General features: G+C 37.8%; 1 protein-coding gene across 1 annotated transcript in view; it reads left to right on the top strand.

Moving 5' to 3' along the window:
• PDE8B (phosphodiesterase 8B) overlaps window positions 1-13749 on the top strand; it is a 76832-nt gene that overhangs the window by 38211 nt on the left and 24872 nt on the right. Inside the window, exons 4-7 of the mRNA XM_086770562.1 lie at window positions 1193-1252; window positions 3212-3269; window positions 7643-7731; window positions 13222-13300. Of these exons, the coding sequence (XP_086626688.1) occupies window positions 1193-1252; window positions 3212-3269; window positions 7643-7731; window positions 13222-13300 (286 nt within the window). The remainder of the gene's footprint in view (window positions 1-1192; window positions 1253-3211; window positions 3270-7642; window positions 7732-13221; window positions 13301-13749) is intronic.

The raw sequence follows: 13749 nt of genomic DNA, 5'->3' as shown, positions 1-13749 counted from the left end.
TGGCAGTTGGAGACTGAGGCCAGGAGGTTTGCCTATGTGTGTAGGAGGAGTATGATATGAAAAATAGTTTTGATGTGGCTGCATTGTATAATTGTCTCTTTAGGTCATGGGTTTATATCAGAGCATAAACCAGAGCTGTTGTGAAATTCTTCCCTGCTGTCTGTGCCTGCTCCTTTCCTGGGTTACTGCTGCAGCAAAGTCTGAAGCTGTGGGGGTTCAAAGGAATGCATTTGTTTTTCTACTGCTTCAGACACTGCCAGCTCTTCACAAAAGTTCACATCACTCTTCTGGTCCAGGTGACTCTGTCTTAGCAGCTCTAAGGTTGCAAGCACTTAGTAATGGGAATCTTTGCTAAAATGTGCTGTTACAGCTGAAGTGTACATTTTGTACCATACACTATACCAGGCTTATCAGTCTATTGTGGGCTCAAATTTGCCATATTTATGAAAAGGAGCATTTTAAAGATCAAGTACTTGTGCAGGTGGAAGTTCTTCTAAAAGACCAACACATAAATATAAACACTATTTATTCAGGACAGCGTGACATGATTGAAAGAAGTTATCTTTAGCCAGTAGAAGGTGAATAGAGTGTTACTCTGATAGTCGGTCGTATTTTTTTCAGTTTCCCAATAATATTTAAAGTGGTAACATTTTGTTTAGTCAGCATTTTGTAAATGATAGTCTGTCGTATACATTTGCTATACTCTCTTTTCTTACTTGCTTGCTCCAAAAGCACTTCCCAAACTCTAACAAAAATTTTACAGTATCTAGAAGGACAATGGTAAATATGCGAGAAGATGGTGGAGATTCTTCTTTAACTTGGCTAATTAGTATTAAAAATGCATTGTAAAGACTGACCTTTCTCAACCTATACATTCAGGGCAGTCTGCCCCAAATAAGCTAAGTAAACAGGGCAAACCTTTGATAGGTTATAAGAGTGGATTTGAAGAGCTGCCATTCATGCCATGTGTTTTTGGAGCTCTTGCCTCTTCACCACATTGAGCAAAATCTGAGAAATCCGGTAGCAAAATGGAATGGGTTGTCTACATGGGGACAGGTAGGTTTTGGCAGTATGATATCCTATCTTCTGGTCTCAATGATGTCTTTCAATGCTGTTTTTTGTTTATATTGTCTGTGAAGATAGAGTAACATTGTGAAAACGTGATGGAACTGAGAGATTTTTGTTTCCTCAGGTCTATTCGTGCCACAAAACCATCAGAGCACACTGTAATACTTGCTGTGGTTCCACGCACGTAAGTATTACTGTCTTGTGAAAGACTTTTATTTTGCTTTGTAAGAATGTTACGTCTAATACTTAACTAATAAGAGAAAGTATCTTACTAGCAAGCCTCATAGAGTAAGTTTAATATTATTTTACCTGAAATAGGTTAGCGATATTTTATGTGGCTTACTTAAGTATTTGATAACTTTCCATTTATACAGACTACTACTATCCCTATCACCTTCAGAGGATCATAATGTAATGGCTTGTCTGCTAAGAAAAAAAACTAGAAATCTATTTTTTGGTTTCTAGACAAAAACAAAAACAAAAAAGCTGTGTATTACTTTCTAAAGGAAATAAATAATTCAAAACTAACACACTGTGGTTATTAGGGAGCTGGGTAATGGAGTAAATGGCGATCCTGCTGGTATTAAACTGACCAGAATGTTGTCCTGAAATGTATTCAGGCAGAATTCTTACTGACTTAAGTACATATTTATCAAATACCTTCAAAAAAGAGACCTTTCCTGTCTTTGTTAAAATACCTGCACACTACAGAATCCATTCTAATTTTATTAATTTCCTAGCTCAATTAAAATATTAGGAAATAGAGTGACAGGAAAAGAACTATTTCTGACAAGATTAGAAAAAAAGACTAAGTTTACTGCTGACCAAGATTTTACCACTTGCTTCACTTTTTACTTAATAAGAGTTTTTTAGATTCTTTCCAATAAAATATCACAGAAAGTCTTTTGTCCTCTTTATGCCTTGTTTTTGTAATGCCCTTGTTTGTCTCTGAAGACACACAGAACTTCTGTTGAGTATCTGTTAGGTTTGCCCTAGGAATAACTATGAGGTTCTAGTAATAGCTGAAAATACCTGTAAAAGAAGACTATAGCATCAATTTATGTAATACCATGATTTTATGTATGTGTTTTATGCAAGAGCATTCTTACCACATTCTTTATGTTTAGGTAACTATGCCAAATTGATGCCATCTAGTTCTTAAGTGTTGGTGACCATACAACACATCAGTTCTGTTTAGTAACTTTATCAGTGAACTGGGTGAGGGGATTAAGTGCACCCCAGTAAGTTTGCAGACAACACCAAGCTGGGTGGGAGCGTTGATCTGCTTGAGGGCAGGAAGGCTCTATGTAGGGATCTGGACCAGTTGGATTGATGGGCCAAGGCCAATTTTATGAGGTTCAACAAGGCTGAGTTCCGAGTCCTTCACTTGGGTCACAACAACCCCATGCAACGCTATAGGCTTGGAGTGGCTGGAAAGCTGCCCAGCAGAAAGGGAACTGGAGGTGTTGGTCAACAGACAGCTGAATATGAGCCAGCAGTGTGCCGAGGTGGCCAAGAAGGCCAATAGCATCTTGGATTGTATCAGAAATAGTGTGGCCTGCAGGACTAGGGAAGTGATTGTGCCCCAGTACTTGGCACTGCTGTGGCTGCACCTTGAATGCTGTGTTCAGTTTTGGGCTCCCCACTACAAGAAAGACATGAAGGTGCCAGAGAATATTCAAATAAGGGCAAGAAAGATGGTGAAGGGTCTGGAGAACAGGTCGTATGAGGAGTGGCTGAGGGAACTGAGATTATTTAGTTTGGAGAAAAGGAGGCTGAGGGGAAACCTCATGGCTCTCTACAACTACCTGAAAGAGGTTGTAGCGAGGTGAGTGTCGGTCTTGTCTTCCAGGTAACAAGTGGCAGGAGAAGAGGAAACGGCCTCAAGTGGCACCAGGAGAGGTTTAGATTGGATGTTAGGAAAAATTTCTTCACCAAAAGCATTATCAAGCACTGGAAGAGGCTGCCTAGGGAAGTGGTTAAGTCACCATCCCTGGAGGTATTTAAAGGACTTGTAGATGTCGTGCATAGGGACATGGTTTAGTGGTGGACTTGGCAGTGTTAGGTTAATAGTGGGACTTGATGATCTTAAGGGTCTTTTCCAACCTAAACAATTCTATGATTCTGTTATTTTGTTTTGTAGATCTCCTGACCAAGAAGAAACTTCTGTTCTTCCCCTTCTTAATGCAGGCTTTGATAGGGTATGTATAGATTACATATTTAAAATAGTAACAATGATTGCTTTGTAAATTACAGACACTTCTACTTCCTCAAATTGAAAACTATACATTTACTTCTGTCAAAAATTTATTGATGAGAAACCAGTGTCTGTTGATTGGGTATTCTTTTGTTTTCAATAGTATCCAAGTAGCATATGAAATAAGAGAATCTGTGATTTGCTAATCCTTTCAGAATAAGCAGGAATACTGATATTAATCTATTGTGATCTGGGTAGGTAGTGGGTGGGCTTTGTTTATGACTTCATTAAAACAACAATTATGAGGGACCCTGATTAATGTGTGCTGTGTATCACAGCATGCTGAGTAGTGACCTGAACATCTCTGTGTGCCTCAGACTGGTGGGATTCCTCTTCTAAAGGGACTACAAGCCTAGTCCAGTTCCTCCCAATGTGAATAAGAATTTTCCTTTTTTTTATGAGGTCTGTTGTATTAGCTTGCACCCATTCTTCTCAGAATAACATTAGAGGCTCTTCTGTACAGACAGCAGAAGGCAAGATAACTTTTCATACTGTTTCTCAAAACAGATTTGTTGGAGAGAGCTGAAAGGCAGGAATTCCTAGCTCTGAAAATCTAGGTTCAGTTGCTCACCCTCTTCCAACCTTTGTGTTAGTGGCTTTGGCTGGATATTAATGTTATGTTAATGTAATATAAATCAACTGTAGTAGTAAAGTTAACCATTCATAAGGAAGGTTATGTACTGAAACGATAGAAGCACATCAGTGGATGCTGTCCTTAGGGAGAATTAATTATATAGGGTTATGGCAATTAACTGTAATAAGGAAAATCAGAGAAAGAAGGGAATTAACCCAGCTGGAATCTCAAGCTTATATGCTCATACTGAGTCTAGTATCTGAGCTAACTCATATTTAGCAGAACATGCACCAGAGTTACCATTTGCAGATCATCTTCAAAAAGAGGTAATAGGTCTTGTCTCTCCTGCAATGGTACTGTGGCGGCAAAAGCATTAAGGGCAAAAGCATTTCTGAAGTGCTTAGATGCTCTGAGAATTGGAAAAGTTGAGGCTAAGAGAAAGGTCAGCGCAGAATGCCAGTGCTTTCTTAGTTTATTTTTTCATCTTTTTTTCAAAGAGGAGAAAAAAAAGAAGTTCTTAATATTTTTCAAAGAAATCTTTATTTCTTCTCAGTGTAGTGTTTCATTTAAAAACAATGCAATATTTTGTGGACTAGATTATAATTGTAGGTGTAGTACTGAGTAGAGCCTGAGGAGACAGGCCACTGCGTGGCTCTGAGACACATCTCAGTGGCACCCTCTGCCTAGGAAAATAAAATCTTTTTGCACCTGACAGCTATTCTAACTATTCTCTCTAGCTGTCCCAGATTTATCAGAGAGCTTCCGTGATATAGTAATTCCCTATTGGAATTCTTTTCAAGCCTTTAAAACACATCTGATGTCAAAGATCCTATTTTCACAGTGGGGTGGAAATAGAAATTATTTCTGCTTGGATGGGGATCAGTAGGGACTAAATCCATTAACACAAAAAACCCCACCCACTCACCCACCCACAAAGATTTAAAAATATCCTTCTTCAAATAGAGGGACAGTATTTGCAGGCAATCTCTTCCTCAGCAGCAAAATTAAATTTATTTTTGGAAAATCATATCTGTTCAAATTATAAGTTTCTCTTCATTATTTTTATTTTTACAGGCCAACCTTTCTGGTAGCTTTATTTTGTGTTATCTCTATTCATTGTATCAGCATTTGTCCTATTTTCGCTCATCACCTTCCTCCTCTTCCCTTGACAAGACACTGAATGCCAGAGTTCCATTTGGTAGTGACTGTCTTATAAATGCAACTCCAAATTGATTAGTAAAGAGTCTGAGCTTCTAGCCAATTCATCTGTCATCTTTTTGTAGAGTTTTGTAGCCAAAACTAGACTTTGTACATCAAGTCTGGATCTAAAGACTCTGCAGAAATCCTCTAATCTTTTAGGAGGAATAGTTTTGCAAATAACCATAATTTTTTTTCCTGCAGTGAATAGCTGATTATTCTGCTTTAAAATGTTCTGTTGCCTTCATGTTTACTTATGTTAGACTAATATCTTTCTATCTTTATGTGTACCTGTAATATATATGGTAAGTAGTTTTAAAGAAATCACTTTTAATTTCTTCTAATGAAATCAGTGATGATTGATCACTATCCATTGATAACTATTGATCACTATGATCACTAAAGTGTCTTATAAATAGAGAGAGATTTAGGGATTTTTTTTTTCTGTTGTCTATTCCTTTGGCATTTTTCTTTATGCTGAGTTATTTATGGTTTTTCTTCCTCCTTCTCAGGAAAGTCTGTTTTTTACATCTGATTTTTTTCCCCTATATCATTAACAGCTTTTGTGTTTGTGTATTAATGGTCTTGTTAATGCAGTACATTTATTATGCTGGGTTTTTTTCCTCTCAGCCTCATAAATCTAATAGTGATGGTCTACTTAGGATGGACTAATTTAAATGACCAATTTGGCTTCTTAACTGAATTTTAACTATGATTTAAATTAGCAAACAGGGGACCTTAATGTTTGCAGTTACTCAATTACAATCTTGTATTTTGAACTTTACTTCTTCTCCTAAACAAATGTTGATTGTCATTGAGTAGTTACTATTAACACTTTCTAGTTTGCAACAACAGAAGTCTTTAATAATAAACCTAATATTTCTTGCTAAACAAGAAGAATGATGCGTTCCTACTAGCTGGTGACTCTTGTGGCTTGTGTCAAGTTCTGTATAGGATGACATAGAATCAAATAATAATGAATAAAACATAATTTAAGAGTATATGTTAGTTATATCAAAATATTCTGTATAAATTCTTAAATTTTAAAAGAAAATATTGTTGTCTGCCTTCTAATATTTGTGAGTTAATAGATCTTCATCTTCTTGTGCCTCATTTAGATGCACAGATTAGAAAAAGGAAATGTTTCCTGCTTTTTTCAGGTCCCAAATGATTTCTCAACTTTGAGTGAGCCAGTGAATGAATGACATTACTACGATAAACTTAAATAAAGAGATTCAGTCCATCTGTAGAAGACTGTGCAACAGTTAAGAGCAGGTTTAGTACTTCAACAAGCTGCAATTCTTGGTTCTTAGCCAATGATTTGTGCCTAGATATTGGTTGATTTTTTTGTCAGTAAACAGCAGTGGTTACATTTTGACAGTAAACAGCACTACTTTAAATTTCAGTTCCTAAAGAGCTTTAGTATGTTCTAGTAAGTTTAGCTTGCAAAATAGGTTGCCATCATTGTTAAATTGTATATTATTAATATATTTGTTTTTACATTGTTTTAAATTTAGCATGAGCACATTTGAATATTTAAAAGAGTTTGTTAACTGTTGTCAACATGCCTTGTACTTTATTTACTTTTCTGAACTTCTGAATTCAGTGACAGCTCAGTGAGATTACTTGTGGAGTAAAGTTACTTCACCTTCTGAACTTCAGCTGCAATATTTTCCAGAAAACAAATGAAATGCCAAATATCATTCTTTTTTCCTTTTTTAGCATGAATGTTTTATGTCTCTAAGGTATTCCATTTCCATTCTGAATTAATGATAGATGTTTAAAATGAAACATCAAGGCAATACTGGTTTTGTGTGAGACTGTGTTTGGGGTTTCTTAGATTATCTATTTATAACTGGCTTGCTAAAACCAAACAGGAAAATTCACAGCTGAGATTTTAGCATATTTTTATACTTGCTTTTTATTTACATAGCCATATTTTCTTAAGAACTAGAAAATCATTCCTGGGGAAAAGGTGGTTACTGAACACAAAAGAAACAACTCAACCGTTTTATTTCTACAGAATCACAGGTTGGAAGGGACCTCTGGAGGTCATCTTGCCCAAGCAGCCTACTCAAGCAGGGCCACCTAAGGCAGGTTGCCCAGGACCATGCCCACACAACTTTTAAAGATCTCCAAGGATGGAGACTCCAGAACCTCCCTGGGTAACCTGTGCCAGTGCTCAGCCACCCTCACAGTAAAAAAAAAAAAGTGTTTCCTGATGTACAGAGGGAACCTCCTGTCTTTCTATTTGTGCCCATTGTCTCTGGTTATGTCACTGGGCACCACCGGAAAGAGGCCGGCTCTGCTTCTTACTCTTTCTTCAGATACTTATATACCTTGATGAGATCCCCCTTGAGCCTTCTTTTCTCCAGGCTGAGCAGTCCCATCTCTTTCCTTACAGGAGAGATGCTTAATCACCTTTGCGGCCCTTTGCTGGACTTGTGCCAGCTCCCTTTGTAAGGGTAGAGTTTTAGATGCAGGAACAGAAATAACATTTTAAAAGCATTCCAATCTATTTCATGCACTCTCGATTTGTCTTCCAGCAATTCATGGAGAATAGCAGCATAACTGCTTGTTACAATGAACTGGTTCAAATAGAACATGGGGAAGTGCGATCTCAGTTCAAATTACGGTATGTAGAAGTGTAAGAAACTGCAAACATCAACCGCATGGTCTACATAACTGTATCAGGTTACTTTCTTCCCAGCTATGCACATATGTGCTTTGCATCTGGATGTTAACTAATATAATACACCCTTATTTCCTTCTTCTGATATTTTGTAAAGGACAAATTTAAGTGCATTAGTAACTGGTACCCTCAGAAAGCTTGCTCTGTGTACGTATCATTCACTGGTGGTTTAAGTGATGGGTTTTGTTGATGCAAAATGCAGTACATGTCCTTTATTCTGATACTTGTGTCCTATATTGAATTTGGCAACATTCTAGCAGCCGTTACTACCAGCATTGCAGTCAGCGCAAGATCCTTTAGCAGAAATACTGCAGAACAAAAACTTCAGCTAATTTACTTGCAAGGGTAGCATTTTAAAAATGCTGTCTTGTGTGTAAGGTTTAAGGGTTGCAAATTCATATGATGGTAAAACTTCACTAAGTCACTCTTGATCACATGTGTGAGATTTCATATTTGATGGCTTGAGATAGACACAATCTTGATCCACCTCTTCATACTCTGGGTTTTTATTTTCTTGCTTGGGCAAAACTTGGCAGATCAGGAGCAGAGCTTTTTATCTTAGTGAGAAATTAAATTACTTTCATTCCCTGATCAGTCTTTCTTTAATGTAACTAATTTTATACTTTATATAGGTGCTTATAGATGCATGTAAATATGTGTGCATGTTTGCAATTCAACTATATTGAAAAAAAGCCCTTGAAGTTGAGTGTTATAAAGTAATTCTAAGTCCGACTACTAAGGACTATCACTTCTCTATAAGTTTCAGTGTCTCTGTTTAAGAAGTAGATTTTTTTAACATTTTATTTGCAAACTGATCCCAGAGTGATTTCATGTTCAAGTGACTATGTGTTTGTGCATGCAGAATGAAATTACAATAAAATTTTCAAGGAAAAAAAAATAGAATTTGGCCTCACATAATTTTTAATAGATGTTTTCCAAAACTCAGCAGGAAAATAAAGCAGCTGTGAAATTTTAGAAGTTAATTAGGTGTTATGATGGTCCTGACTTGATTTGTTGTTCAGCTGTAGATGCAATATGAAATGAGTGACTTCTGAATTAAGTCAGCATAGATCAGAAACATCAATTTTATATGGAAAGATTAAGCTGACGATCATACATGCAATGTTTGTAGTTTATATTTCATTTCAAGAACAAGATGCAAATACAGTTTGAGCATCTCTACATGAGCAGTATCAATTATAAATGCAGATAATTGAAACTCCAACACAGGGAGCATGATTCATATTGGCTACCATATTTTTCTGCAAGTTTATTTATAGCTATCACCAAAAAGGTCTTAAAATTCATTACAATTGGAAGGAAACAATGTCAGTCCCCAGTGGCATTTCATCTACTGACAGTTCTTTCATACATATTGTTTATGGAAAAAGCAGTATACCACCCATTTGTAATTGTGCTTGCTTTTGCTCTCTTGAATGTGGTTACATAAACTGTGAGCCTACTTCCTTTTAATTTGTGTAAATAATATTACATAAAATATATTTTGTGTTATCATGTCTTTTGTATATTGATAATACACATTATATATATTTTTGTGTGTGTATATGTGTTCACATCACCTCTGAACATGACTGGTTTGGGAACAACTGGTTTTGCAGCATTGCAAAATACTATGAAAAAAAATGGTGATGTTTGTGGGTTTGCCACTGCCAGTGCCAGTCCCAGAAGAGTGAAGTAGTTTAAAGAGTTTAATAGATGCAGGCCTAGGACAGTTAAATAGCTAAATACTCTTTGTCATGTAATAAGCCCAAGTAACACTTATAAGCAATATTTGTACTAACATCTAGGGGCATGATGTAGCCTTTTAAAAGACAAACTTTCTGAAAAGGCGTATTTGTAATTTGGAGAAGATGATGTCTTGCAATAGAGGATTTCTCTCTGATTGGGCAGGTGCTCTAAATGAATTTGCCATTAACAACTGATCAGAACTAGTGTCTGGTAATGCTATTTGTTTATAACTTGTTTTCATCCGTGTGGTTTAATTAAGTGGGGAAAAAAGTGTTGCACTGTATGTCTATCCCCCTGGGTCTCTGATCTGTTTGCAGGTCTTCTATACAGCTTTGTAAAAGTGAAAGGGAAGAGAGAATATTTCCAGAAATTTAGTTGATGGAATTAGAACCAGGATATTTCAGGTGTTTGGATACAAGAGAAACATGGTTAAAAAGTAGGACCAGCCCAAGAAAGCGGTATATAAGGTCACATCAGTGGTCAGAAGTGTCTTTCAGTTCCAAGCGAGGACTCCACTTCTCTGTGTAGCTTCTTCTGGTTTGAAGCTTTGTTGGACATCTGTGAGAGGTGTGTAATAATCAAAGAGGATATGGGCCATTTAAACTTGTAATTTTCCTGGCTAGTATTAAAATACTAGGGTTTGAATAGAGTAAACATAGCTGTGTGTTTTCTTGCAGAAAGTTTACGTAATAACATTTGTTAGCAGCTGGTGTACCAGATGGGCATCTATCACTGAAATAAATTAGTTGATCCATATAGCACAAAATAACACTATGAAGCTGGCTTGGACTGCTAGAAAATCACTTGTAAAATTACATCCGGAGCTCCTTTTATTGCATGAGCAGAAATACTACTGTCATCTTCTGTATACAATGTTTTTCCCTACATATCTTCATCTGCTCGGATGCGTGGCTATGTCTCTGTGTATATTTCTTTGTGTATCCTGTTTGGTTTTGAGTTACTTCCATGATGAGCAGCATTAGCAATATCCTGTATTTTTTAATTCTCTAGTCATTGATGTTAATTCAAACTGCACTATGCAGTCTGGAAGCAAGATTTTTCTTTTTGGTAATAACTGTATACAAGAATGTTTATGCTCCCTACAATGAGAGATATATAGAAGATAATTAGTTTGTGTTTAGTCCAAATCAAAGATGAAGTACTGATGTCTGTCAAAGCAAGTATACTGGGTTATTTCTTTTATTATGCAGTTGTCATGGTTTAACACCAGCCAGCAACTAAGGACCACACAGCTGCTCACCCACCCACCTATCCTCAGTGGGATGAGGGAGATAATAAAAAAAAAAAAACCAAACCTGTGGGTTGAGATAAAGACAGTTTAATAGGACAGCAAAGGAAGAGATAATACTACTAATAATAGTAATAATAAAAGAATATACAAAACAAGTGATGCTGTCGTAGTTTAGCCCCACTCAGGACCAAGCTATGCAGTCTGTCACTCACTCTGCCCACCCTCTGAGGGAATTGGGAAGAGATAATGTAACAAAAAGGCTCCAGGTTTGAGGTAAGGACAGGGAGAGATTCTTAAAGTTACCATTACAGGCAAATTGGGGAAATTCCTTGAAATTGGGGAAAACTATTTCTTTATTATTACTAATAAAAACAAAGAAGGATAATGAGAAAAAGAACAAACCAACTTCCCCCCATCCCTCCCTCTTTCCAGGCTTAACTTCATTTCAGTTATCTCTACCTCCTTACCCCAGCCCTGAGCGGCACAGGTGGGAATAGGGAATGGGGGTTACAGTCAGCTCATCACATGTCACTTTACGCTGCTTCTTCCTCCTCAGGGGAAGAACTCCTCACATTCCTCCTCTGCTCCAGCATGGGGTCCCTCCCACATGCTACAGTCCTTCATGAACTGCTCCAGCTTGGGTGGTTTTTCCATGGAGTGCAGTCCCTCAGGAACTAGCTGCCCCACCGTGGGCCCTCCATGGGCCACAGCCTCCTTAAGGCACCTGCCTGCCCCGGCGTGGGGTCCTCCCTGGGCTGCAGGGGGATCTCTGCTCCTCCGTGGGCCTCCATGGGCTGCAGGGGCACAGCCGGCCTCACCATGGGCTGCACCACGGGCTGCAGGGGAATTCTGGCCAGGAGCAGCATTACTCCTCCCCCTCCTTCTCTGACCTTGGCATATGCAGCCGTTCCTCTCACAAGAAATTCTTCACAACTGGCTCAGGCAGACGCCTCTCAGGTTCTCTTCACATCTCATCTCCTCCCCACTTCTTGCAGCCGGGCTGGGCCCAGTCGGCCGCCCAGCGGGAGGCCAGCAGGTGAGGGCTGCAAGGCCCACAGGGCTCTCACCTTCCTCTCTCTGCTCCCACTCCAGCTTCTTCATATCTTCTTTTTTTATTATTATTTTTCCCCTTCTTAAATACATTATGGCAGACGTATTACCACTGAACATTCTGTCACCGATTGGCTCGGCCCTGGCCAGCAGCGGGTCCACCCTAGACCCAGCAGAGTCCACTGGAAAAAGGGGAACCTTCTAGCAGCTTCTTGCAGAAGCTGCGACTGTAGCTCTACCACCCCTTTTATTTTTGAAAAAAAAAAAGCAAAAACCAACACAGATGCACAATGTGCACAATGCAACTCCTCACCATCCCCTGACTGATGCTGAGACTGCCTCCGAGCAGCAACTGATCCTCCAGTTGACTCCCCTCAACTTTATATGCTGAGCATATGGTATGGGATATCCCTTTGGCCAGTCTGAGTCAGCTGTCCTGGCTGCGTTCCCTCCCAGCTTCTTGTACACCACCAGCCCACTTACTAGCAGAACATGAGAAGCTGAAAGTCCTTGATTTAGTGTAAGCACTGCTCAGCAACAATGAAAACATCAGTGTATTATCAACATTACTCCCATACTAAATCCAAAACACAGCACTATACCAGCTACCAGGAATAAAATGAACTCTATCCCAGTCGAAATCAGGACACCTGTATGTATATATATATTTTTTTTCTTTCTAGTATTCAAAGCCTATACTGATATTAATCCCATCCTATGTTAAATATAATTTAAGCAATTTAAATTTTGTAGCAAGAAGGTAATGAGGTTTTCCCTCATTATACATATGCAAGAGTAGCCCTGAAAAAAATAGGAAATGAAGATCATTTTGCCTCTTAATAAAGATCAGCATATATGGAAACTTAGTCACTGACTTATTATCTGGAAGCAGGAAAATTGATATTTTTCTGACTAGGACTTTGAGATGGCTTAAATTGTTTCCTTTAATTACATTGTATTACAACTTCTTTGATATTTGCTGTATTTAATACTTTGTATATTTCTGTTGTGGTGAATTTTGTGTTCCATGTGTTTAATGATCACAAAACTTTCTATTCTGATGTAACAGCCGTTTGTTATTTTTACTGCTAATTGTTAGTTCCTACTGTCTAGAGCATGTTTGGAGAAAGAAATGTACTCTTAAGAGAATGCAGTACCCATGAGCAATTTTACAATGTGATCTGCAGTAAAAGCATGTTAACAACAGGGAAGTCTGAAGTTAAGTTTCCTGAAAAAGAATCATAATGGAGCTAGTGACACGGTTTAGTCAAAACAACATGCTACTTTGTGATTCATCTACCGATAATACAATATAATAATGTATTTATTGTGAGCAAAACATTCTAACAATAAAACTAACATGAATAATTTGCTTATTTCAGGGCTTGTAATGCAGTGTTCACAGCATTAGACCATTGTCAGGAAGCTATAGAAATAACCAGCGAAGATCATGTCATTCAGGTAGGGGAGGAAAAGTAAACTACTTTGTAGAACTTGGAGAGAGGAACCCCAAAGAGATCTTTGCTTGGTCGTTTCTGTTCTATTTCAGTATTTCAATTTTGTTGCCCATTAGAAAGCCCTGTGCAATGAACTGCCTTATTTCTGAACACTGCACATTGACGTCTGCTGAATTTTTAAGATTTTTCCTTCAGTAAGTTTATTTAGATGATAATTTTCAGTAAGGTAATATTGCTTGTGGTAAAATCAGCATGAAATCTTCAGCAGAACTAGATAATCTGTACAGTAAAGAGTTTTGTTCTGTTTCTATGTCTTCTGACAACAGCTTACATATTGCCTTCAAGCTTCTTACTTGAATAAAATGTTTCCCCATTACATAGTATTTTTAAATGAGAAACACTGAATTGTAGGGATGTGTGGTTATGGCTTTAGACATATGAATTATAACAGTT

Source organism: Chlamydotis macqueenii, chromosome Z (genome assembly GCF_036417535.1).
Source record: "Chlamydotis macqueenii isolate bChlMac1 chromosome Z, bChlMac1.mat, whole genome shotgun sequence".
NCBI classification, from domain to species: Eukaryota; Metazoa; Chordata; class Aves; order Otidiformes; family Otididae; genus Chlamydotis; species Chlamydotis macqueenii.
The sequence above is the reverse complement of the archived record's forward strand: the minus strand, read 5'-3'. Positions and strand labels throughout refer to the sequence as shown.